Source organism: Micromesistius poutassou (assembly GCF_964030765.1).
Source record: "Micromesistius poutassou genome assembly, chromosome: 8".
NCBI classification, from domain to species: Eukaryota; Metazoa; Chordata; class Actinopteri; order Gadiformes; family Gadidae; genus Micromesistius; species Micromesistius poutassou.
In genome coordinates, this window is record NC_140278.1 from 21039247 (window position 1) to 21066464 (window position 27218).

The following is a 27218-nucleotide window of genomic DNA, read 5'->3' on the forward strand; positions in this document are numbered from 1 at the left end:
CAGGTGTAAGGGGTCCTTAGCTCTATCCATAAAGACTACCAACCCCCCCCCCCCCCCAGAGCCTGCCAGTTGGTACGGTCCACCAGTGGGGGGGTTCCAGATGGCCCCGCCCCTCACTGCCGCCGGTGGTCGACCAGGGGCCCTGTGACACAGATGACAAGAAGGGAGTACATGTGTTTGTTTAATCCATAACTTGATGATGTGATCGGTTAACTTAATCAATGAAGGACAAGGGAGCAAATGCAACGGGACGCCTCGCCGACGGTAATCTGGGCTGCTGCCGCCGCCACCGCCGCCGCCGCCACTCAGGAGAACGTGCGTGGAGGTCGTGCGTATCGGACCGCCTCTTTCAATCTAACCTGAATCAGGATTCATGTGTTTATGTTGATCTATTAAAAAAAAAAAAAGGTTTATCACGATGAGTGACGTTGTTGTCCTTTCAGTCACGGGGGGTGGGTGGGGGGGGGGGGGTTGTGGGTTCCATCGCCTACTACTACGTCTGTCGTCGTGGCTTCAGACGCTCTTGAGCATGACTCCTGACCCCCCCCCCCCCCTCCCTGTCCCCCAAAGGTGTAGGTAAGATTTAAGAGATAGGCATCTGTCAGCGATTAGTGGGTGAAGTGCGGTGAGAATGTACTCTCCAGGTTGACTGCCTGCCTCTTCATGAGACGATTTACATTTTATCCACGCTTTTATCTCGCCTGTCAATCACAGGTGCGGGACTTCAACGCTAAGTGGCATGAGTCGTAGGGAGGGAGGGAGGGAGGGAGGGAGAGAGGGAGGGAGAGAGAGAGCCGAGGGCATGTTCTGGGTTCACTTCAGGTTCCTCTCTATTCATCTCCTAGCTCAAGTCTCCCCTGGCAGCTCTAATGACTACATGGTACATATTGCATAACTACAACAAACTATTAACTACATTCATCATACTAACGTGTAGACGGTGAATACCAACACACATAACCAAGACAAACTACGTATATAAGATTTATATCCAAATGGGTGCTACACATTGGTTGTGGTTAGAGAGTTACTTGAAAAGCGCTATATAAATTCAATTCATTATTATTATAATATTAATTGTATTAACTTTATGTCTTCCCATTATTTTTGACTGTGTGTGTGTGTGTGTGTGTGCGCGCGCGTGTGTGTGTGTGTGAGAGCTTAAGAAGCACACGTGTTGTGCGTGTGTGTTAGAGGGGGGGGGCAGAAAAGTACGAGGAGAAGAACCAAGGGTGGGTGGTTTGTTGGTTGGGTGGGTGTGTGTGTGTGTGTGGGGGGGGGGGGGTGGTCTATGCATTCAGTCACCACTCCAGGCCTGTGGTCAATGAATGGGCTTCTGCAGAAAACAGCAGCTGCTGGGCACAGTGACAAGGAGCCCCCAGATTACCCCCCCCCTCCGCCTCCATAAAGACCCCTCAGCTGCCGGAACACCATGGACTCAAAGCGGGCGAGAGAACAGACAGCCTGAGTCCCACTCGCACACACACACACACAGGCACACACACATACACACACACAAACACACACACACACACACACACATACAGGCACAAACACACACACACACATACAGGCACAAACACACACACACACGTACACACACAAACACACACACGCACGCGCGTACACACACACACACACACACACACAGGCACACACACACACAGGCACAAACACACACACATACGGGTACACACGCACACAGACACACACACACGTACACACACAAACACACATGCGCGTGCGTACACACACGCATACACACACAAACAAACACACACACACATACACACACAAACACACTCCCTTCTTTCTCTCTCTCTCTCTCGGCCCCCCCGTCTCGCCCCCTCCGCTGAGGGTGGGTGGGGGACGAGGTGGACGAGGGGGGGGTGGGTGGACGAGGTCCCCCCCAATTTGCACCCAAAGATATGCATAGCGGTATCTGCGGGCGGACGGGCGGCGTCTGCGGCGGGCGGGCGGAGCGGCCGCGGCGGCGTCATCAATGGCCATTCTCTCTCCCCCTCATCGCCGCACTCCCAGGGAGCCATTGTGGCGTGAATGGAGGAGGCCTCCCTACACCAGGGCCCCGCTAAATCACTTAGTCATGGAGGTAGGGGGCGGGGGGGGGGGGGGGGCGGGGGAGGGCACTGTACCCTGGCCCGGCCCGGGCTCCCGGTCTGCCAGCTCTTTATGGGCCTGCTGCCCTTTTGTGAACTACTTCAGAGGGAGGTTGACAAATTGGCGAGCAGTTTCTGCTTTGGTTGTTCCTCCTCCTCCTCTCCTCTTCTTCTTCTTCTTCTTCTTCTTCCTCTGTGAGACGCGAGTTGATCAAGAGACGTCCCTCTCCTCCTCCTCCTCTTGGGCTGCGGTCGTCGTCGCTCGGTGGATAAATCCTGAGTGACAAATTGGAGGGCTTCCTCAATGGGAGGTTTGATGCAGATTCACGCTGTACACTTGTGCTTCATTGTTGTCGGTTGCGCGCACGCACACACACACACACATGCACACACGCACACACATGCTCACACACACACACACATACACACACACGCATACACATGCTCTCACGCACGCACACACACACACACACACACATATACACACTCATGTACGCACACACACACGCACACACACAAGCACGCACACACACACACACACACACACACACACAGATGGCTCTTCTTCCACCATCAGATGTGTACTTTCTGTGTTGTTCGGTAAATGTAATTATAAAGAAAACTTTTTTATGTTTTGGAGGAAATTATATTGAACCATGAACTCACAATATAAAACACCACATCATTATATTGGCAGGTGTCCACTTCTCCACGTCTGTTTATACATTTTCAATTTAAGTAAAGGAAACTTTGGACAAAGTTCAGTATCTATATTACTTGAAACTATATTTATATAAAATATGCTAGCTATTTGCTAACTGTGGCTCATTTAATTGATTGCGAAACGGAAATTTGGACCAATATCTTCTATCCCTAATACACAAACATATAACAAAGAAACGTACACGAGTTTCTAAAGTGACAAGTCACTAAACATACAGAACCACGCATACATCCTAAACACGTTATAATCCATCGGCCGTATCGATTGGCTCAAAGCGCTGCCCGTAGACGGCGCTGCAACCAATGACGGACGCTACTGTAACCGCCGCGCCGTCCAACCACACGGCCAGAACCAGCGAGCGGCGCCCCGCCCCCCCCAGGCGTCAGCCAGTAGCCTCGCTGATCCAACTGTCATTCAGAGTGCGTGGTCATGAGGAAGGTAGGACGACGGGAGAGAGGCTGAGGAGAAAACCCACACGTTACACACAACAAGAGTGGAAGAAGTCACTTTAAAAGTTGTATTTACCATGTGTGTGGACACGGGGGACGTGGTTTAGTGCTTCCCAGGTAAGCGGACAGTCTCTCCCCCCCCCCCCCCCCCCCCCCACCCCTCTCTCCCCGGAGCGGCTCCTCTCTCTCTCTCCGGCTCTGGCCGAGCAGCTGTCGGCTCAGCTCGGCCGCATGAGCCGAAGCGTTTAAAGGAAGCCACGGTAACCTTTTTCCTTCTCTTCCCCCCCCCCCACCCCCACCACCACCACCACCACCACCACCTCCTCCTAACCCGTCTTGTCCGTCTCTCTCTCTCTCTCTCTTCTCTTCCGACAGAACGACAACAACCGACAACTTTGGAAAACAAAACGTTTCCGTCGGGGGGGGACGACACGGGGTTGTAAGTTAAAAAAAAAAAAAAAAAAAAAACCAACACGTTTTTTTAAAAGCACCATGTCCGCCGGCGCCCCGAGCAACTCGCTCCAGCAGCCCCGGGTGAGACGCAGCACGGCCGGCTCCCCCGGCTCCTCCTCCGCCTGCCGCCTGCACCCCCTCCGTGCCACGGTGCCCTACCAGCTCCTCTGCCCCGGGGGGCAGAGCAGCGGCAGTCCGACCCAGCGGACCCAGACGCAGACCCTCTCCGTCGGAGGAGGAGGAGGAGGAGGAGGAGGAGGAGGAGGAACCACCACCACCACCAGTACGACGTGCATCTCGAATCCGGCCAGCCCCATACTGAACTCTGGTGCCAATGGCAAGCAAAGACATTCCCCCGAAAACAAGGACTCGGGTTCCCCCGACTCGGCCTTCTGCAGAGGTAAAGTTTTTTTATTTTATTTTAAATGTTTACTGGGTCAATAATTGTTAAGGAGAACTTCACTGAACTTATCGAAGTGAAACAGCGAGTTGTAATAGCGTTAATATGCGTGTTGTAACACTTGTCAATTCATGGTAATGGGTGCAACGTGTCGCGGATTGAAGCGTGTTAGGTACAATGTTGTTAAATTACTGTATTATTCTTCTTATTATTGGTTATGGACTTGTTTGTCGGGGTGTTTGCTCGGTAACGCGTGGAAACGATATCTGGCGAGGTCTCAGCCTGTCATCCATTTATTAAAGAAGGGGGTCGGTGAGAGTGGGACGAGGCAGGGACAGTTGGCAGGGAGGTCGTCCACCAGGGATCGCGTCCCCCCGCTGAGAGGCACAATGCGGTGTAGTCAGGTGTCTTTTGACGCTCAGGTGATAAGGGGGGGGGGACGGACCGCTGGGAGGATGTGGGAGTTCCGCCCTGGCCTAAATCAGCCCCAGGCTGTTCCCAGACTTGCCACACTGACTTCTCTAAACACTCGCACACTGTGTGTGTGTGTGTGTGTGTGTGTGTGTGTGTGTGTGTGTGTGTGTGTGTGTGTGTGTGCGTGTGACTCTCTCACTCTTTTGTCGCAAAACATTTCTGTCTCTTTCCGAGTGCTCTCTCTCTCTCTCTGTAGAAATATGAGAGAAATGGAGAGAGAGAACAAATGCATACAATATATATACACACACACACACACACACACACACACACACACACACACACACACATAGATCCATGGAGGCTTTCTCCATTGGAGAATAATGGCTGTTTTCTTTAAGCCCCCGTGCTCTCAGCTATTGAACCAGGGTCAAACACGCGGGCAGCCAGCTACCATCTGGCGTGTGTCTGAGCCCTGCGCGGCTACAGAGGTGTCTGAATACAGCGTACTCTCCCAGCGAAGGGCTGGAGGAGGCATGCTGAGACCGATTGTGCTCGCGCTTACCACAGTCAGTGGGTACGACCGCAGCCTGCAACAAGCTATGCGCTCTGCCCATAATGTGACCTCTGGCATCTCGTTTTATCAGCCTCTGAGTCAAGCCCTGGGTCGCATCGACAATCGGCGTGCAATATGTCTCTCGGGTCTAATTTGTCTCTGTATACTTTTTTTTTTTTTTTTTTTAATCTGTTACTATTTCTGCAGTCTGACTTTTGAGTTGTTGTTTTTGGGTGTACTTTTAATTTGAAGTGGATAATGTTTTTAGGACAATGCTGTTACAACGTGGCTCGCATTCCTCAGGTTCATCACACGCATGGGGCCCGATGTGAACGGGCTGGCCCCCACACAGCACAGGAACCTCTTTTGTCCACTGTGGCTTTTACCACGCTTAACCGTGTTCGAGGACTCACAGTGAACCTCTGCTGGCTGTCCATCCATCCAGACGGCTCGTTTTCAAGGAGAGTAGCACATCATCAAAAACAAGACGGTTGGCTGACTTTTAAAAGAGAGAGAGAGGGAGAGAGAGAGAGAGAGAGAGCGAGAGTAGACCGGAGAATTCTCCACATTCCTAAGTCGACTGAAAAGAAGTGAACTTTGAACCCGACCAGTGTCCCATGGCAGGGGTGAGGATGGAGATGGGAGTCTCCTGTATGACACTGACCTTCTGGTCAAACTAAACTCAGACCAGGTACTCCCTCAAAAAACGATTTCAGATTGGTGCTAAGTATTAGTGATGCCGTCACACCAGGCAAGAAACAATTATGGTTTGTACGTTCAGATTGTGGATTAACCGCAACATGCAAGATTCGATAAAGTTTGCTACAAAAACAACACATATTTTTACTTATATTTATTGACGATATCCCTTATAATCCACTCATGTTCCTGTAAACGTCGGGCAGATGTATTAACAAGGACAACATGGTCCGTGTTCTTGTGTTGTGTTGTGCTCTGTTAATACAAACCTAAGCCGGGGTTTCCCAGGGTAATTGAATGTTGTACTTTACAACACAAATTTGAATCTCGGCGTTGCTTCCCTGACATAATGTTGACGGTGGAAGTCCCCAGAGAAGGAACAAAAGCGGGGTGATGTGAGTGCGTAAACACAGCATGTGCCACATCACAACAGCGAGAGTCTTATCAGGGCCGTAAGTCACCAATATAAGAACGAAGAAGCAATCTTTGATGGAACGGGGTGGAACTCAAACCCTCCATGCCCCATAATGCACCTCTACGTACTAAGTTAGCGATTGGCTGGGCTGACATACGGTTTGCTTGCTGCGTCTTTCCCCACATGGCCCTGAGCTTCAGGGTCGAGACCGTGATGGTTGGGAAAAGCAGCGATTTCTAAAAACGATGGGCTGACATTCCACCACATGACCTGGAGGTTCACCTACGTGTCATCATCCTCTCACCACGCTGTCATGGCAACAATGAAGCCCCCACCAGCCCCTCCGACCCATCACCATCAAAGTGCCAGCTGTGCTGAATTCGCCCTGCCTCATTGTCACCCATTCAAACTGCAGAGTAGCAGCAAATGAGAAAACAATCAACTCGTCCCAATTGATGAAGTATGTTTCCTGCAATTGGCTCGGGCTGCTGCAGGATCTAATTACTCGTGTGTGTGTGTGTGTGTGTGTGTGTGTGTGTGTGTGTGTGTGTGTGTGTGTGTGTGTGTGTGTGTGTGTGTGTGTGTGTGTGTGTGTGTGTGTGTGTGTGTGTGTGTGTGTGTGTGTGCGCATATGTTCCAGGGTAAGTTGGGTGAACAGATCTATGCAACACGTTGGTTAAACAGGCAGGCTGCCTCATGCTGGTTAAACAGGCAGGCTGCCTCATGCTGAACAGACTCTTCCAATGAGAGCAGACCCCCTCCATATCTAATACCCAAATAAATCATATTGTATTCAGCAAAGCACATGCGGTCAATGTAGCGGGTTCCTTTTTTCACTCTCCCCCAATAGTATCCGAGATTGTTTTTTGACGGGAAAATTCAATCACGTTATTTGGCGTCCGTTCCAACATGACCGTGTTCCTACAAGGACTCTCGTAAGAATCGAGTTCTACCTCGAGGCCTCCTCACAAACCCATCCCTTATGTGTACACTCGGAACGCTTTCGTAATCAGAAATACAGGTTTTGAATGTAAATTATTTCCAGTACAGGTGATTTATTTTGAGGTTCCTGTGAACCGTTTTCCTGTCCTGTGATGTTCAGGTTCCGGAGAGATGTTCAGCGTCCATGCGGTTCTGCAGTCACTGCGTTTCATAGCAGTCGCCCGACACAGACAAACAAACTTGTAGTTAGTTTACAAGGTGACTTGCAAGATGTCTCACGGCATTCCATTTGCCATTTGCAAAAATACCGTTAAGGTCACGTGGATATTTTGTACCTTTATAATGACTTGTCACTTAACTGATGGCAAGACAAGAACCAACCAAACCTTTTAACTAGTTATCAAACACATTATTCAAAGAAAAGTGGACAGGGTATTATCAGTAGGATGAAGACAGAAGACCCATAGAAAGGACTTAGTGTTAACATAATTGTCCATAATCTGTCCCTTTACCAACAAAGAAAGCGAAGCAACTTGTTTTTTCAGTAACATTGCACCTGCCTTTGTCTTGCATTTAACATGCCCAAAACAGGAACTCCCTCCACACGCACGCACGCACACACACACACACACGCACGCACACACACGCACACACACCCACCCACCCCCGCCATAGAATCCTCGTCCATCCTATACACTCAGTGGATTAGCGTAGTCCACCAAGTCAACAAGCGTAAATAACCCTTGTGAGCCATGTATCCTTACCACAGCGCCTTGCAACGACTTCTGCAAGGTGACACCTCTATGTGCATATGCCTACGCAGTCGATGAACCGACCACAATACATCAGCACAACAATATGCTGCTTTGTTCATCTGGTCCACCTGACTCACTTGATCCTGTCCTTGTATGGATTGGATTTGCAAGAAGAAAAAAAAAGGCATCTGTGCTGTCCTGCTTTGGGGGGCGGGGGGGGGAAACGGGACAAGCCCCTTTCGGAAAAGGCCTCCAGGCAACCTCACCCTGTCCTCACGCTCGCTTTGATATCCAAGGCAAGACACTTCCCTTGCAGGGCTTTCACTAATTACACGGCCCGTAATCCTGGTGGTGGAGCCCATTTCACCCATTCCTTAGTGTGTGTGTGTGTGTGTGTGTGTGTGTGTGTGTGTGTGTGTGTGTGTGTGTGTGTGTGTGTGTGTGTGTGTGTGTGTGTGTGTGTGTGTGTGTGTGTGTGTGTGTGTGTGTGTGTGTGTGTGTTTTCACTGAGAGTCAGTGCAGGAATGTTGAGTAGATGCAGGCGGTGTTGGTGTGCATTGTGTCGTTGTTTATGAGTTCTGTTGTGGGTGGTGTGCTTAACTACTCTGGCTCACGGAAGACTGCTCCTCTAACATGCAGCCCAGATCCTCTGACTCAGTGGTTTGTGTTTGCCTGCAGCCCGATGCGCAGGCATGTTATTTACTCCTCACTAATACTTCCCAGCTTTGAAATGGTCCGTGCTTTTTTTTTAAGTCCAACCTAGAGCGATGGGGAAGAGGGACCTCGGGAGAACCGCAGTGTTTATTATCTGTATGGCCTCATCATCTGGGGTCTGGCTTTGCTTACAGATGGATCACACAATCACACCCCCTACTACGCTATCTCTTAACTCGACCTTAGTGGAACACTCGCCCCAAAAAAAAAAAGATTCCACCTCGGGCACTAAACTCACGGGTCAGCAGTAGTGCAGATAGGACGGTGCCTTATTGGTCCAGAACAGGAATTCGGGGGTGTCTCGTGTGAACCAAGATGGCTGTTCTCCTCACACTCACTCCCCCTCCCTCCGTTTTCTCCTCCTTCCTCCTCTCCTCTCGTCGTCCACAGTGGAGCGGTCCAAGTTCCCCGCGCGGGGTTCCAGTGGCATTCTGCGGACCTCATCCCTGGATGCCATCACGGGGCCCTACCTCACAGGCCAGTGGCCCCGGGACGCCCAGGGGCCCTACACCTCCTGCATGAAAGACAAAGCCACTCAGGTACCTACCGGCCGGCCGGCCAGCCAGCCACCAGGCGGGGCAGGAAACATAACTCTTAGTGTGTGTGTGTGTGTGTGTGTGTGTGTGTGTGTGTGTGTGTGTGTGTGTGTGTGTGTGTGTGTGTGTGTGTGTGTGTGTGTGTGTGTGTGTGTGTGTGTGTGTGTGTGTGTGTGTGTGTGTGTGTGTGTGCGCGCGCACAGGAGGAATTGCTAAGCTGGATTTCCCCCCCTCTTCTCTTCTGGAGTGACTGGGGCTGGTGGAAGCTGTGTCATGCTGAAGCTAGCCTAGTTGCTATGCTAGTGAGTGAGTGAGTGAGTGAGTGAGAGGAGGTGGGGGGGGGTGGGATGGTTGAATGATTAGGGTCATTGACCCCCCCCCCCCCCCCTCCCAGGCATAAGGTTCTGGGTTCGAACCCAGATGAATTGCCGACCTGGTCATTTGTGTCTGTAAGTGGCTTCAGGAAAAAAAAAAGTTGTACTTAATAGTAATGGTCAATTGTAGTTAACTAGCCTGCTCATGCTGTGCTAAGCTAGCCTACTTTCTCGCATTACTGAGCTTGCCTAGTTGCTCATGCTACTGAGCTAGCCTAGTTGCCCATGCTACTGAGCTAGCCTAGTTGCTCATGCTACTGAGCTAGCCTAGTTGACCATGCTACTGAGCTAGCCTAGTTGCCCATGCTACTGAGCTAGCCTAGTTGCCCATGCTACTGAGCTAGCCTACTTGCTCATGCTACTGAGCTAGCCTAGTTGATCATGCTGTGCGAAGCTAGCCTAGTAGCCCATGCTACTGAGCTAGCCTAGTTGCCCATGCTACTGAGCTAGCCTAGTTGCTCATGCTACTGAGCTAGCCTAGTTGCTCATGCTACTGAGCTAGCCTAGTTGCCCATGCTACTGAGCTAGCCTAGTTGCCCATGCTACTGAGCTAGCCTAGTTGCTCATGCTACTGAGCTAGCCTAGTAGCTCATGCTACTGAGCTAGCCTAGTTGCCCATGCTACTGAGCTAGCCTAGTTGCCCATGCTACTGAGCTAGCCTAGTTGCCCATGCTACTGAACTAGCCTAGTTGCCCATGCTACTGAGCTAGCCTAGTTGATCATGCTGTGCTAAGCTAGCCTAGTTGCCCATGCTACTGAGCTAGCCTAGTTGCCCATGCTACTGAGCTAGCCTAGTTGCCCATGCTACTAAGCTAGCCTAGTTGCCCATGCTACTGAGCTTGTCTAGTTGCCCATGCTACTGAGCTAGCCTAGTTGCTCATGCTACTGAGCTAGCCTAGTTGCCCATGCTACTAAGCTAGCCTAGTTGCCCATGCTACTGAGCTAGCCTAGTAGCTCATGCTACTGAGCTAGCCTAGTAGCTCATGCTACTGAACTAGCCTAGTAGCCCATGCTACTGAACTAGCCTAGTAGCCCATGCTACTGAGCTAGCCTAGTAGCCCATGCTACTGAGCTAGCCTAGTTGCCCATGCTACTGAGCTAGCCTAGTAGCCCATGCTACTGAGCTAGCCTAGTTGTCCATGCTACTGAGCTAGCCTAGTTGTCCATGCTACTGAGCTATCCTAGTTGCTCATGCTACTGAGCTAGCCTAGTTTCCCATGCTACTGAGCTATCCTAGTTGCTCATGCTACTGAGCTAGCCTAGTTGCTCATGCTACTGAGCTAGCCTAGTTTCCCATGCTACTGAGCTAGCCTAGTAGCCCATGCTACTGAGCTAGCCTAGTTGCTCATGCTACTGAACTAGCCTAGTAGCCCATGCTACTGAGCTAGCCTAGTAGCTCATGCTACTGAGCTAGCCTAGTAGCTCATGCTAGAGTTACTCCTCAAAGTGAGCTTTGGCCCATAGCCCCCGCGACTTGAAACCGTTGACACAATGTATTCTGCAGTTGTCCATCCCTGCCTTCGGTACAGCTGTAGGTTTAATAAGGGCGCTAAGTTGGTTCTTATTACTTTATTGCTCATCATAACACTCCATTAAGCCTGCATATGGATCCTGCGGTGCGCGGTCGGCCCACTTCTTTCCTGGGTAGCAGCCCGCACATAGAAACCCACTAATCTGCCCATGGCACTGACCCCTGAATGCACTTGTGTGTGTGTATGTGTGGTGGTGGTGGTGGTGTGTGTGTGTGTGTGTGTGTGCTCACACACGTCTGTGTGGATTGTTGAATATTGAATGTATGATCATGACATTGACACGACTCCCCCCCCCCCCCCCCACCACCACCAACCCCCCCCCCCCCCCCGTGTGTGTGTGTGTGTGTTAGCGTGCAATGTGTGTGCAGTGTGTGTGTGTGTGTGTGTGTGTGTGTGTGTGTGTGTGAGCTTGCGTGTGTTAGTGTGTGTGTGTGTGTGTGTGTGTGCGCGTGTTAGCGTGCAGTGTGTGTGTGTGTGTGGCAGAGCCGCCGAGCCTCATTTACATGGGGCTCCATCCCCGTTAACCCTTCAACCACCGCGCAGCTCTTTGTCTGGTGGCGAGGAAGTGGAGGGCTCCATTAGGGTCCCCCTGAAGGAGTCGCATACAGAACTCTCGGCCCCGTAATTACAGCGCAGCCCCGGAAGAGACTGGGAACGGGGAAGCAAGCAGGGGGACTGGGAAGCAAGCACCGCCATTCCCGAGACTAAAGATTTGCAAAGATGTGTCAGTGTGCTAATTGTTCCTGAGAAGATAATTCCCATGCTGAAAGGACGGGAGGCTGAAGGGCCCCCCCCCCCCCCCCCCGGGCCAGTGTAGTGGCCAGCCACCGTCACAACGCAAGGGACCACTCGAAGCACGTCAACGCCACGGGAGGAAAAGGCTGTGTGGGTTCTGAAAGGGGGAAAAAATGTTGAGCAACTTCCAAGCAACATAATTGTAGACCGAGAGCACACACACACATAAAAAAAAAAAAGCCCCTCCCCTCCCCACTCCAATAATAGTCAGGCGGCACTTCCTGCTAACAAGCGGGGCCTGCGCGCCGTTAGCTTGTTAGGCTCCCGACCGCAGCAGCAGACCCCGCCGGACAAAAGCCTCGGGGGCTTCTATTGTTGTTCGGCATGCAAGTTGAAGACGGCCTCCCCCCTTTTGAGCTGTAACGTAGCCTCGGCCGGTGCGGAGGTGCAGCCATTTGCACCTGTCCCCGCGAGGGCCCAGGGACGCAGGGGAGGAGGAGGAGGAGGAGGCATCGCACTGCTTACCACCTGGCCCCCGGCGCACTGCCCGCCTCGCCGGGCTCCCTTTGTGAGGCTGCCTGAAGAGCAGAGGGTTCCATACATATGCTAATGAGAGCTTCTGGGATCGCTCGGCCCGGGCCTGGGCCCCGTGGTTAGACAACACAACATCTATGAAGATTAGACTGACATACAGAAAAGCAGGGGGCGAGCTGGTGCAAGCATGTGGGCGGGCGAACGCGCACACCAGCACACGCACATGCACGCCAGCACACGCATCTAGGGACACATGCAAGCACGCACATACACACTCTAACTTACACACGCGCACACTCTTAACTTGCACACACACACACACACACACACACACACACACACACACACACACACACACACACACACACACACACTCTCTCTAACTTGAACGCCTTCCCATGACATCCCACTGTACTTATTATTATCTCCACAAGAGTTGAGTGAGAGCAGATCCATACTTGATGTAAACGATGGGATCAACTCACTCGGAGAGGCAGCGCTGTTGGAAAAACCTACAGAGCTGCACCTCCTGAGAAAAAAGGCGTCTATCTGTAATCAGGAGCCTGAGAGAAATGTCAAGCACGTAGCTTGATAACAAGCTGGCTGACCGCAGTGCATGTTGTCCCCATGTGGAGCCCGCAGCCAGCGATAGCAGCAGCGCTGGCTGTTTGGCTTTCTCTTGTCCTGGCATGTAATACAAACAAACCAACAGGAATTCCAGGGCGATTGTACGGAAGCTGAGCCATTGCTTCCTGCTCTGAAGCGGAGGGGGGCCGTGCGTGCACCGTCTGTCTCCCTCGCTGAGCCTCCTCTCAACCCCCCCCTAGGGTGGGAATCGTAATCGTGGTTAACACGCTGCAGGCGGTGGTAATGCACGCTTTATCTCCCAACAGAACATTATCAGACACAGCACCTGGCTCACAGGCTTAGAGAGCGCACATCGAGGAGGGAAGTTAAAGACGATGTAAATAAAGGTGGGGGGTTTTTTTCTTAACAGACTCGCGCAATGTGTTCAGGGGCGCAGTGTCAATAAGGAATGCTAGCCTGCGGCCCCGTGCTTTATTTACTGTACAGTTAACAGTGTGACGCAGCGTTCAAGTCACATCTGGGTGGGGAGAAACATTAAAGACGATTATTTTAACGTTATTAATCCGTTCCGTGCCGCAGATGAAAAACATGGATGTGTTGTCGCGTGCTAAGAAATTGTCATGCAATTTATCAGACGAATGTGAATTCCCAGAAACTGGAACATCCCAAGAAATAAAATTGCAACACACACGTACAAAAATAATGATTAATCCTGCAATCTGTTCTGAGCTGTAACCACTGTGTCCACTCTTTGTTTTTTACGGTGACTGACCCTGTTGAAACGTAAACAGCAGCTTCCATCAAACTACCCATAAACCACATTCTGGTTCCACATGAGCTGGTTTTAATAATAAGGGCCGTCCTCTTGAACCGGATGTTTTCATTGTTTCTTTGTACGGCTCGTGACTGTCACTTTAAACCGTCAAAATATGAACCACACTTTTTTTTTCTTTTTTTTTTTCTTCCACGCACACCGTGAACAACCAGCGGTTCCCAAACCAGTTAAAAGAGCACAGAGCCCACCACTTCATCTCATGGGGGTCGCCGCTCTCCTTCCTCTTCCCACTCCAGCCATGCGTATTCTGTGTGCGCGGATTAGGCCCCCCAGCTCTAAGCCTGTCTCCACATTTTGGCCGGCGCTTCAAACAGAACCCGGGGCCGGGGTGCTTAAGCCCCGCGCGCACAAAAAAACGTTAAGGCCCACGACCGGCCGGCCTGCCGAACACATCTGCCGCGCAGCGCGGCCCGGCACAGTAGCGTCTTTATGAGAGCACAAGCAGTCATTTAAAAGGCCTGTCCTTTCCACAGAGACGGAGTGGGGGGGGGCGGGGGGGGGGACAGAGCCAACAGGCCGGCCCAAGCTGCCCCGACCGACCGACGTGTGTTCTTCATTATTCACACGGGGGTATTCCGTATCATGGCCCCCGGGCCGCTGGGCCGTGCGGCAGCAGAGCTCAGAGCAAGCTCCACAGAGGCCGCCCTATGCCGGGTGGTGGGGGGGGGGGGCGGTGGAGGGTGGGGGGGGGGGTCAGACACAAGGCACTGCGGGGGCCGTGACATTTAAGAGGGCCAGCACCCCCGGACGTGGCTGTTATCTTTGAGACGTTTGAGGATTTGTTTGAGCAGGCGACTCGCTGTTGATACGGCCTCGACGATGAGGGCTGGGGGGGGGGCTGGGGGAGAAGGGGAGGGGGTGGAGGGCGGGGGGGGGGTGAATGAATCATCCTCAGTTCTTTCTCTGCTTTTGCATATATTTACATAACTTAACCGTTTCCCTGTTTATGTAATTGGAAGCTCAAGACGTGCATGGACAGAACTGACTTTATGTGTGGGGGGGGGGGGGGGGGGGGGACATTTGGATATGTGACATTTATCAGGGCGGCCTTTTTGGGTTTGGGCTGAGGGCCAGAGGACCGGAGCTCAGTGTTCACGAACCGTCCCGTAGTTCTACTGTTGGCAAGTCGATGCCCATTCGCTGATTTGTTGTGCGGTCCACCATTCGATTCACGATATTAAACTCAGCTGGGTTTACAACAATAATTTGCATTGCAAATCTTGGGAGTTTTGCCGGTTTAAGTCCGGGTCTGCTTTCCATTGTTCACTTATTCGTTATTTGTTTTTCATTGAACGTTTTGGATTTCTACAAAGCTCAAATAAGGTGCAAGTGTTGAAATGTTGTAGTACTTGGGGTCGCCAGCACACTGGCTGTTGGAGGGGGCGCTCTGGGTCCTAGTGTCCACCGAATGGCTTTGTATCTAATACATTGTCGTGTCTAACGTGCTTCTAATCGTGTCTCCGTGTGTCTCAGACTCCAGGTCCCTGGATAGACGACGCTCTGGACCAGGGGAGTCCCCATCAAAGGTCTGCATCCTGGGGCAGTGCAGACCACCTCAAGGAGGTAGGCTACCCCACACAGTCAAGCAACCTCGACCGAAGTCACACTCTTAATGACAAAAACCGCCCAGAGTACGGGGACGTCCTAGCGCCGACCTGCTAGCACTAAATGAGCACCAGCTAGCCTCCGCCGCGTCGCTCCAGCTAGCCCCGGCCTGACATTGTAAGCTTAGCTTCTGATAGCATAAGCTTAGCTCTTAACTGTCCTCTGCCTCATCAGACTAATATTGTTCCTACTAGCCTTTGTCTGATAGCGCTAGCGTAGCTCCAACTAGCCTCCGCCTGACAGCGCTAGCGTAGCTCCAACTAGCCTCCGCCTGATAACACTAGCGTAGCTCCAACCAGCCTCTTCCTGTCAGTGCTAGCTTAGCACATACTAGCCTCGGCCTGACAGCGCTAGTTTAGCTCCTACTAGCCTCTGCCTGATAGCACTAGTTTAGCTCCAACTAGCCTCGGCCTGACAGCGCTAGTTTAGCTCCTACTAGCCTCGGCCTGACAGCGCTAGTTTAGCTCCTACTAGCCTCGGCCTGACAGCGCTAGCGTAGCACCTACTAGCCTCTCCCTGTCAGTGCTAGCGTAGCTCCAACTAGCCACTGTGACCCCCACATATTCAGCCGCGGGACGTGTGTGTGTGTGTGTGTGTGTGTGTGTGTGTGTGTGTGTGTGTGTGTGTGTGTGTGTGTGTGTGTGTGTGTGTGTGTGTGTGTGTGTGTGTGTGTGTGTGTGTGTGTGTGTGTGTGTGTGTGTGTGTGTGTGTGTGTGTGAGAGAGATACCGAGACTAAGCGCTCGTCCGTTCCTCCCGAGTGTGTTCTTGCAGTCCCTTAGAGCTCGTTCTAAGGGCCCGTTCACTGAAAATGTGTTTTATCTGTCTGAGGATCTGAGGTAATAAGCCCCTAAACGCCGGGGCTCGTGACGGCGGGGCCCCGCTGCGGAGGGGCCCTCTATCTGGCAGGCCTTGTGGTCAACCACCGGCCGACCACCACACGGCTATTAGGCCTCCGGCTCCGCAGGCCGCAGGCTAAATTTAACCACTCCCTGCCGTCTCCCTGCCGTCTCCCTGCCGTCTCCCTCCCGTCTCCCCCCCGTCTCCCCCCCGTCTCCCTCCCGTCTCCCTCCCGTCTCCCTGGTAGTCAGCAGAACCCCCTCATCTCACTGCGGCTTGGTTGTTTTGGAAAGACGTGTGGGGATATCGTCTGGTGTGTGTAGCGTCCCCACCAAACCCTCCCCCCCCCCCCCCATCCATCCCCACCACTCCCCCCTCCCCATCCCCCTGGTGCTCAGTCTGCTCCACCAATGAATGAGAAGGCCCCCCTGCCCATCTGGAGATGCTTCATAGTAGCCTGGGGACCTTTTCGTCTCTGCATTTCAGCGAACTTGAGCAACTCGCAGTGAATTGAGATGAGTGTAAAGGAGTAGCAGGTAGAGGTTAGGGCGTCTAGCCCCAGCAGGATGCCGTGAAGATAGGCTATGGGACTGGGGGGATGGAAGAGTCACCTTTGCCTCGATGCTGTTGTGCTAGAGTGTGGAGTTATTGAGTCCTGAACTCGCTGGATCCCACTCTGTGTGTGTGTGTGTGTGTGTGTGTGTGTGTGTGTGTGTGTGTGTGTGTGTGCGTGTGCGTCGCGTGTCTTTTTTGCGTGTTGACTCAATAACAAGGAAGTTGTGACGACCCGGAATCAGACCAGCGCTGCCTGGGCTTGTTATTATACCGTGTGACCTCAGAACACACACTACGGGTGAACCCTGTGGATCCTCTGGCTTTCATGTGTGAAGGAGGAGGAGTGGCTGTCTCTGTTGACTGTTGCCAGGCCAAAACACACACACACACACGCACACGCACACACACACACACACTTCGGCCATAAAGACAGCACCTTTGTCTGCATAGTCCAACTGCTCGTGTTGAGCTTGACAAAACCTGTTCTAGCCCTCGCTTTGACACACAGAGGCAGCCCTCTACTTTACCTCCACCTCCCCAGCACACACACACACACACACACACACACACACACACACACACACACACACACACACACACACACACACACACACACACACACACACAGACTGTACGTCGTGGTGTTCATTAAAACAATACACCACAGTGGCCTGTTTCTGCAGGCCAGTCGCGTGGGAGTTGATGGAGAGCGTTCCCGTTAAGGTGAAGGTGTACAAACATTGTCACGTTTTATGCGAGCGAGCGCTGAGATTAGGGCCGGGGTTAGCTTTAGCGCAGGCCGAGCCAACGAGCCTCATGAATCACAGTGTGTGCGGGTCAAGAGGTCAAGCTACAGAAACCTACAGACCTTTGACCTTTCACTGTAGCTGTACAACTCTTTGGCCGTGTCCCAATTCAGGGGTTGCGTCCTTCGAAGGACGCATTTGAAGACCGCATACGTCACAGCGGCGCGTCAAGTGCTGTCCCATTTCGAAGGGTCCTTCGAATGCGGCCGAGATATGCAGCCTTCGTTTCCCGGATTTGAAGGACGCATCGGATGCATCCTTCACGGCCGCAACGTATCCCAAGATTCGTTGCGCGTTGGATATTTTTTCAGAAATGGCGCGGAGAGAGCGGAAGCAGCAGCTGCAGCGAATACATATTTAATGACAAAACTATGTAAAAACATTTTTTTATATAAAAGTAAGGTTGGGACCATTTTAAATATGTAACTTTATTGTCAAAGTTTAATTACATTAACGCTAGACATATAACGTTAAACTAATTAACGTTAAGCCAACGTCCTCTCTTCCTCTTCACCCGCCGGCTCCGGCGGTGAATCTTCTCCCACTCCTCCAATAAAAGATAAAACATAACCAATAAAATTATCATTTCTGGCTCCATATATCTCCTCCACTGTCCGGTTTGAACCGCAGCTGTCAGGGTTGCTAGGAGACAGGAGCGGCGCGTGGTCACGCAAGGTAAAGGACGTTAACGGCTGGTTGCGCAATCCGGAAATGCTCCGTAGGCTAGACCGTCCCATTCCACAACGCTCGTTCGGCCTTCGATGCAGCCTTCGCGGTCTACGAAGGCTGCATCCTTCGAAGGACGCATCCTTCGAAGGATGCAACCCCTGAATTGGGACACGGCCAGTGTGTGCGGGTCAAGAGGTCAAGCTACAGAAAGTTATTTACCAGCTCTGAATGGCAGTCAATCATGGAGGCGAAGTGCGTCCACACGCCGTGGCTCGCCCACGAGCGCCCGAACATGAGCATAAAGTTGTAATGCGCCTCACTCCACTAACACACACACGCACGCGCACACACACACACACACGCACGCACACACACACACACACACACACGCGCACACGCACACACAGAGAGACCTCTGAATGTCCCATGATGGCAATGGATAGGATCTAACTAGTGTTGGAGAAGTCGAGTAAGGCCCAGTCTCATTTCTCTCCCCTCAACAAGAACACTTTGAACGCTCTGAGTGCCCTTAGCTGCAAGTCAGCTCCCGAGGCTGACTAGCGTTCAAGGGTTGATTTTAAGGGGAACAACAGCACTCCCCCCTTGCTCCCTTAAGTATTGGGACACCCTACCCCTTCGCTGGAACGCGCAAAATCTAGGGTTAGGGCTCAAATCTAGGGTTAGGGTTCAAATCTAGGGGAAGGGGGAGAATAGGGACGGGGCCTAAGTGGGACGGATAAAGTGCAGGGGCAGGGTCTCTGAATAAACTTTTGGTTAGTTGGACTATAGATTATGTTTACAGATCCAGTGGATTCTGGGACGCATGGTACGAGACTGTAACATACTATACTATATATTGTTATATTATGCCAACTATGTTTTCTGTGGGTTGTAAAGCCTTTTAAATGTTTGTTGACGGATGATCTTTAAAATGCTGGGTAATGAGGCCTTGTTAGCAAAAGGATGCATAGCAGATAAAGGGGTCTGGGACTCAAGGAGGACTGACACAGTAAACACCAGATAAAGGGGTCGTGCACTAACAGAGACAGGGTCTCTGTCTGATCAGTCAACTTATCGTACGTTTCTTCAGATTCTGGGAAGCTCGGAAGGATGTCGTTTATTTATGTCTTTTGCTTGTCTCATCTTTCACTTCTGTTTTCTGCCGCTGATTCTATCCTTTCATTTATTTGAATCATTTTGTTTCATCCTTTCCTCTTTTTCACTGAACTTTTTTTGTGTGTATATATACAAAAACTCTAAACATCATTCAGCGGCCCTGACTTCCTGACTGACTGCTCTCTACATCCACGTGTGTCATTCAGCTTCCTGTTGTTGTGCACCGACTTCACAGGCGCCCCCTGCACCACATCAGCCCTGCCTGCACCACACCTGTGTGTCCCCCCCCCCCGCACGGTGCCACCTGTAACCACGACCTCTTCTTCTCCTCCAGCAGATTGCTAAACTGCGCCTGCAGCTCCAGCGCAGCAAGCAGGTGGGCCGCCAGGGCCAGGGCCAGGGCCAGGGCCAGGGCAAGGAGCAGGGCTCCCCGCAGCAGTCCCAGCAGACGCAGTACACCACCGCCTGCCAGCCCCAGGTGAGCTGCAGCTCCCCGGGGGTTAAAACGGTGGAGAGAGACACACCTGTGGAAGTGGCACGGAGCCAGACTACTTCTGGGTCGCCGGTCGTGCACCTCGGGGTGGGGGGTTTGGGCACGGGGGTCGGAAAAGACCTTGAAGACCAGTTTCTGGTCCCTTGTTCAGAGTTAATCTAGACTCTGCAGAGCCTCCCTCCCCCCCCAACACCCCTCTCACGCACTTGTTGTATGTTGTACGTCCTGGCACTTAAAAATAGCACCCGGCATTGTGTAGCGTCTTATCCTAGCTATCTTTGTTGTATACGGGGAATGGGTTAACCTAACAATTGGGCAAAGTGCTTGGCACTTTGTTTCTACGAACATCCTTACTGTACCGACTGCGATATTGTTGTTTGTCTTTCTTCTGACAAATGTACTAGAGGCTGACAGCCCAAGACAGCCCGACCACGACAAGCACTTCATACAAGCCAGGGTGGCCTGAGGTCGGCCAGGGCGCTACATGACCGACGCAACGGAAGCTCGACTGATTTGCTCTTAAACCCTTTCTGTAATTGTGGCAGAAAGTCAGAGCATGGAAGCAAGTCTTACGTAGGAAATAATACAGATTACATCTCTGTGGACCCAGTTGATTTTGAACTACTCCCAAAGTAATGAGTCAAATATCCCTGGATCACCAAACATTCCTCCTCCGTCTCTCATGCCGTTTGTCCCACCCTAATGCCTTTGGATTTCATTCCCTTTGGGGTGGTTGAGAATTTATTCGTATTGCCTAAATGATTAGTTAATTGCAAGCTCCTAATAGGCTGATCACGGATGAAGATGAAGATAATTAAAGGAGTAATTGAAAGATATTCCAGCTTTTAAAATGGAGAACTTCTATTAACAAACCTGAGACTGGATTGCGACATGGTCGTAGCTTGTCACGTGACAGGATGTGGTGTACTGGAGTAAGCTTTGGATCCGTCACTTCCAGAATTCCATTTCGTAGATACATTGGGTGTTTTGGAACAAGTAAAAGGGGGAAGGACAGGGCCGTGGTGACTCCCAGTGGAAATGTACCGGGATTCTTCCCCAACGTCCGCAGCCTAACCCCCCCCCCCCCCCCCCCCCCCCACGTGCTTAAACAAGATGACCTCACACATACCTGCCCCTTAATGACCTGTATCTGAAATCACTGGGAAAAGAAAAAAAAAATCCTCGTGCACTATTAATAGTGAACCAACCAAACAACAACTCGGCCTCTCGCGTCACGTCCTTCCCGGTTTATGACTCGTGGTCATCGGGTGCGAATGTTGCAACGTGCCCAAAAGAACTGATTCCAGTATCGCAACGATCAGAGATAATAAGTAAATAAGGTATCATGTTCATGACGGAGTAACCAAACGATAAAGAAACGATACAATTCTATGTGTCAGCAAGGCAAGCTCATAGTACTATGGAGGTGAGCACACTGGAAGGTTTGGCTTGTGACCATCTTCTTTTAAATTGTAGTTTTCTGACGTACTCTGGGCTGGGATTAACGTTGTCAGAAGCTCATGCTATGGACGTGATCGTTCTTGTTTTTAATTACTTGAATCATTGAGTAACAGATTCACACATTTGCTCTGTGACTTCATGTTCTGATGCATTGCTCAGGGTGCTTTTCCGTTCACTGAGCGAGAACAGATGCGACTGTCCTCCTCCTCTCGCCTGCGTGGCCAGTCCGGAGACGCGGCGTCTGTCCCCCCTGTCCTCTGTACTGGGTGATAACGGCATGCCAGGTGTACCCTCCCTGCCAGTCATCACCTGAGCCTGAGTGGTGAACGGAGGCCCATTGGTTATGCCCTGATGTGTGAAGTGTATATAATGAGGCCATGCAGGGTGGATTTAATTTTAGAGCCAGTGAGCTCTTTGCTGTCTCGGATGGAATCCGAACACCGTATCGTTTAAGAAAATGTGTTTTGGGCTGACAGTTTTAGGAAAGAGGAAAAGAGAGTGTTATCCCCGTGGTTATGACCCACGCCAACTTTAATGACAAATGACCACGTTGAGCAACAAAAAGAGTGGTTTTGGGTTGACTGGCTCTTTAAGGAAATGGTCCGTGACATTCACTTTGGACCAGGAGTTGAGAGTGATTTGAAGGGAACATGTCGAGGCATGTCTCTATCCGGCTGTTTCTCTCTCTCTAGGTCACTCTGTGTATCTCCTTGTCTCTCTCCCATACATATGTTAATTCTCTTGATGGAATCCCATGATACAAAATAACCCACTGCAGAAAATCATAAATTGGCATACACTTCTATGTAGACATGTCATGCGAGACGTATCACCCCCGTTCAACACAAACAAACAGCTTTATGTTCACTTGCAGTTAAGAACATTGTTCGGCACTTCCTGCCTTCCTTCCTTCATTATGCGTTCTACGGTGAAAGTCCTCAAGTAGGTTGACCTATTTGTCGCGTGTATCGTGGAAAAACAAACGGTAATCATTATATACAAATGATATAACCTTGTTTACGTTGTTACTAATCAATGCAAAGGGGCAACTGTCCCAAGTCCCCCTTGCACCCAGAGCCAGCTCCCAGTCCTCTCTGTGGTTGGAAGGTGTTAAGCTCGTTTCCATTTGCATTGCCTCCGCAGCCACAGAGTCTGACGCGGAGCCCAATCTCCTGAGCCCTTTGAGGTGTCGATTCCTTCTGTCCTGCGTGTCCACTTCCCCCCCCCCCTGTAGTGTATTGTGAAGTACCTGAGTCTGTATGTCTGTCCTGCCTGGGCTGAATTCAGCCGGTCCTTATCCTTTGATGTCACCGCCCATGATGGGGAAAGTGCCACCCTATTGAAGGTGTGTGTGTGTGTGTGTGTGTGTGTGTGTGTGTGTGTGTGTGTGTGTGTGTGTGTGTGCGTGTGCGTCCAGCCCAAGGCGATGTCCTCCAGCCTGTCTGTGCCCAGGGGCCTGATCTCCAGAGTGCCCAGCTACGTGGAGGGCATCAACCACGAGCTGGAGAACGTCTTCATCAGGGAGGACTGGGGCCCGGGGAGTCTACAGGTGAGACACACACACATTAGTGACAGCAGCACACACACACACACACACACACACACACACACACACACACACACACACACACACACATTAGTGACAGAAGTACACACACACACACACACACACACAGACATTAGTGACAGCAGCACACACACACACACACACACACACACACACACACACACACACACACACACACACACACACACACACACACACACACACACACACACACACACATTAGTGACAGCAGTACACACACACACACACACACACACACACACACACACACACACACACACACACACACACACACACTAGTGACAGCAGTACACACACACACACACACACACACACACACACACACACACACACTAGTGACAGCAGTGCACCAACCCTTTGCCAGGCTGCAGTCTGAATCAGCTATATCCTATTGCCAAAACAGAGCAGTGTGCACATTACACTATTCAGTGTGGAAGCCGTCGCCATCTGGCCTGCTATTGGTTTCTCTGGTTGCCCTTTACACACAAAGTCACACACGCACAGTGTGACACGCGCACACTGTGTGTGTGTGTGTGTGTGTGTGTGTGTGTGTGTGTGTGTGTGTGTGTGTGTGTGTGTGTGTGTGTGTGTGTGTGTGTGTGTGTGTGTGTGTGTGTGTGTGTGTGGCACAGAACCCCATCACCCCTCACACCCTCTCCTCACCCTCTCTCTCCTCACCCTCTCACCCCCCTCACCCCCTCTCACCCCCCCTCACCCCCTCTCCTCTCAGGCCATGGACGTCATGGACGGCCGCCGGGCTCCCTTCCCGCCGCATCGCTATGGCAACGGCGGGGACACGCGCGACACGGACACCCAGGCGCCGCCGTCCAGCAGCAGTGACGGCAGCCCCTCCCCCCGGCCCGGCAGCCCCGACGGGCTGCGCTCGGTGGGGGGCAGCCCCTGCTACGTGGACGACGCGGACAAAGGTACCCGCAGGAGAGCGCGCGTGTGTGTGTGTGTGTCTGTGTGTGTGTGTGTGTGTGTGTGTGTGTGTGTGTGTGTAGGGAGGTGCCCCTGTTTGTGTGTTTCCTCTTCCCTGGTGCTTCCTGATTGTCTCTTTGCCAACTGAAGGAAGCGAGCGAAGCGAAGCGGAGCGGAGCTGTGAAGTGAAGTATGCACAAACAAATTCCACGATGGGGCTCGGGGGGGGCCTCGGGGGCCGTCCCGTCCCAGGGTCTGGCCCCGCACCAGCCATTGTCCTGCCCGCTATCTCCCTGGCGGTGGGGTGGGGTGGTGGGGCGGGACGGGGGGGGGGCCGCTGGTTACAACCAGAGGTGATGTTTCTTTGCACGCTCCTATGCAAAGTGCAAGCAGTTGGTAACGAACAAACAAACCTGTCGCTCTGGCCTCGCTCGCTCAACGGGAAACCGGTTGGCGGAAATAGTTGGCAATGTGTGGGTCCTCCTTTTGTTGTGCGTCGGATAACGTTGCAACCATGGCCGTCACCTGTCATCGATGTTTTCCTATGAACTGCTGAGTGAACGTGCCGCGTACGCACAGCTCACAGCAGGCTTGTTGTTGTTGTCGTCCACAGACCTGCCCAAGTTCGCCACGTCTCCCAAACCAAACAACAGCTACATGTTCAAGAGGGAGCCTCCCGAGGGCTGCGAGAGGGTCAAGGTGTTCGAGGAGTTGGTGTGAGTCTGTCGGTCCGCTCACACACTCACACACTGTCCAGGGCCGGTTATGGTCCCAGGTTCACGCAACGCAAGGGGGGTGGGGGGTGGTACCCGTCCTTGCGTCCACCGCAAAGGAGGGCCGGACGGGCGCCTCCCAAAAATTTGTAACCTTCCGTCGAGGCGACGCAGCAGCGAGGGGCTGTGATTGGTCCGCTCACTAAAACCCGACGCAGAACCAAAACAGGTTCAGGCACCGCGTGGAAGCGTCAGCGTGGTCGCTGCGTTGGGGTCATTGAACGTGGGACCGTAATCACGTCCTTCACAACTAACTGCATGTCCCACCTGCCCCCCTGCTGAGTGACACAATGCAACTCATCAATGTGAATGTGGGAGTGACTCGTTTGGGTGAATGGGTGAATGGTAAACGGACTGCATTTATACCGCGCTTTTCTAACCAGCGGCCGCTCAAAGCGCTTCACAACACCGCCTCACGTTCACCCGTTCACGCACACACTCACACTCCGACGGCGGAGTCAGACCACGCGAGGCGACAGCCAGCGGGTCAGGGAGCAGTCGGGGTGAGGGCGTCTCGCTCAGGGGACACCTCCACACTCTTACCAGTGGCCACTGTAACCAACCCGCTGTACCGCCTGAGCCACATGCTGCCCGATGGATGGATGGATGAACGTGACTGTACGTGTGTGCTGTTCTCATCCTGCTGCGTGTGTCCCGTCGTTCCCCTCAGGTCCAGCCGCTCCAAAGGATTCCCGCTCTTCTCCTGCCCCGACAAGAACAAGGTCAACTTCATCCCCCGAGGCTCCGCCTTCTGTCCCGTCAAACTCCTCTGCTCCTCCCTCTGCTCCTCCGTCGTCGCCCCCTCGTCCTACGCCGACCTGGGTTTCCACGGCAACACACCGGCGACGGCGACGCCCCCCCCCACCATCAGAATCAAAGACACAGACGCGGCGGGCGCGGGCGCCACCGACGGCAGCGGCAGCACGGACACAACGGAGACGAGCGGCACAGACGCGGGCGGCGAGGCCGTCACTAACGCTCTGGTCAGCAGCAGCAGCAGCAGCAGCAGCAGCAGCAGCAGCAGCAGCTAGACCCCAGCCCAGCTCCCCCCCCACCCCCCCCCCCCCCCCCGCTGGGGCGGACCCCCAGATCTGCCCGCTGCCCCCCCAGTCCAGTCCCCCCCCCCCCCCTCCACGCCCCCCCAAGTCTCCAGTGAAGAATGTTGAGGAACCTCGTCAGGCGGAGACGAGTCCTACCGCCTTCTGCTGTCTAACCAAACCAGCGCCGCCTTTACCGTGGAGGAATGTTCTCTTCTCCTCCTCCTCCTCCTCCTCCTCCTCCTCCTCCTCCTCCTCCTCCTCCCTCGCTCGCCGGATGATTGACACTAAGCCCACCGTTGGCAGAGCCTCGGGAGAACACGTTCTCCGGGGAGGCGTGGTGGTGGTGGTGGTGGTGGAGCGGTTTGGCGGTTGGTGATTGTGTGGATACGGAGGAGCGCAGCGTTCAGCCCCTCCTCTTTGTTCCAGCGGGGGCCATCGTTTGGATTGTTCTTCTTTCGTCTTTCTTTTTTCCTAGAATAGAAGAACCACAGCCTCCACTAGAGTCCACTAGTGTCAGCCAGCAGTGCCTCCATCACCACCACCACCACCCTCCATCACCACCACCACCACCCTCCACCACCACCACCCTCCACCACCACCCTCCACCACCACCACCACCCTCCTCACCACCACCACCCTCCACCACCACCACCACCCTCCACCACCACCACCACCACCCTCCTCACCACCACCACCACCACCACCACCACCACCCTCCTCACCACCACCACCACCACCACCACCCTCCATCACCACCACCACCCCCCTCCTCACCACCACCACCACCACCACCACCACCACCCTCCATCACCACCACCACCCCCCTCCTCACCACCACCACCACCACCACCACCCTCCACCACCCTCCACCACCACCCTCCATCACCACCACCACCCCCCTCCTCACCACCACCACAGCCTCCACTACCCCCTATTGTCAGCCAGCAGCGCCTCCATCACTAAAGACCACCACCCACCACCCCCACCACCACCACTCTCCTCACCACCCCCACCACCACCACCCTCCTCCACCTGTCTCGGCCCCAGGGCCCCTGAAGGGCGGGGCCGTCCTGGGGTTCCGGTTCTCCTTTCTGTTCCGGGACGTTCCGTGACTCTGGATCTACTCTCTTGCTGCCTTGGGTCTCTCGCTCTCTAACCTAGTGCTCCACCGCCGTCCCCGCGGCGACCGCCAGCCAGCGGTGATCGCCGCGGTAACCAGGCCGCCGCCATCTTGGTTCCGATCCAAAGGCCGGCGGAGCGACGGAACCGGAGAAGAAGATAAGACGACCGCCCCGGTTGGAACAAGCCTAACGACACACGACAACGCTTAGATTATTATTATTATTATTATTATTATTATTTTGTTGCGAAAAAAACTAGAGCGGATATGAAGACTGTTCAGTGTATTGTGTTCAGTAGAGAGCAGTTCTTTTCAAGAAAAAATTAAAAAAGGAGAGAAAAAAGAAGAAAAAAAAAGGAAACTGAAAGGGAGAGCGACAGGAGGAGGAGTTCTGTTAATGTTTCATCGTTCTAAACCAGCTTAATTTAACCGCTTAGTGTTCAGCAAGCTACCAGCTTGAC

At 52.7% G+C, this 27218-nt stretch overlaps 2 protein-coding genes across 5 annotated transcripts in view; both read left to right on the forward strand.

Moving 5' to 3' along the window:
* The window catches only part of LOC311351107 (uncharacterized protein), a 223410-nt gene that overhangs the window by 87531 nt on the left and 108661 nt on the right, over window positions 1-27218 (forward strand). The gene's annotated exons all lie outside the window — the stretch shown is intronic.
* glcci1b (glucocorticoid induced 1b) lies at window positions 3268-25661 on the forward strand. Of its 3 annotated transcripts, none has more exons than XM_084471664.1 (9): window positions 3268-3407; window positions 3666-4143; window positions 9029-9177; window positions 15246-15335; window positions 19696-19839; window positions 22733-22864; window positions 23634-23829; window positions 24438-24540; window positions 25268-25661. In XM_084471664.1, the coding sequence occupies exons 2-9, from the start codon at window positions 3783-3785 to the stop codon at window positions 25626-25628; spliced, it is 1536 nt and encodes a 511-aa protein (XP_084327790.1). In that variant the 5' UTR covers window positions 3268-3407; window positions 3666-3782; the 3' UTR covers window positions 25629-25661. The 3 variants fall into 3 exon arrangements, with proteins under 3 accessions (XP_084327790.1, XP_084327792.1, XP_084327791.1); XM_084471666.1 differs by having other exon boundaries at window positions 19699-19839; XM_084471665.1 differs by having other exon boundaries at window positions 3279-3550.

What these genes read in the sequence shown, in the direction of transcription:
- glcci1b (XM_084471664.1), top strand. Translation starts at nt 3,783, where the DNA reads ATGTCCGCCGGCGCCCCGAGCAACTCGCTCCAGCAGCCCCGGGTGAGA. An exon ending in CCACCGCCTGCCAGCCCCAG is followed by an intron (nt 19,840 to 22,732) that starts GTGAGCTGCAGC and finishes GTGTGCGTCCAG; the next exon opens with CCCAAGGCGATGTCCTCCAG. An exon ending in GGGGCCCGGGGAGTCTACAG is followed by an intron (nt 22,865 to 23,633) that starts GTGAGACACACA and finishes CTCTCCTCTCAG; the next exon opens with GCCATGGACGTCATGGACGG.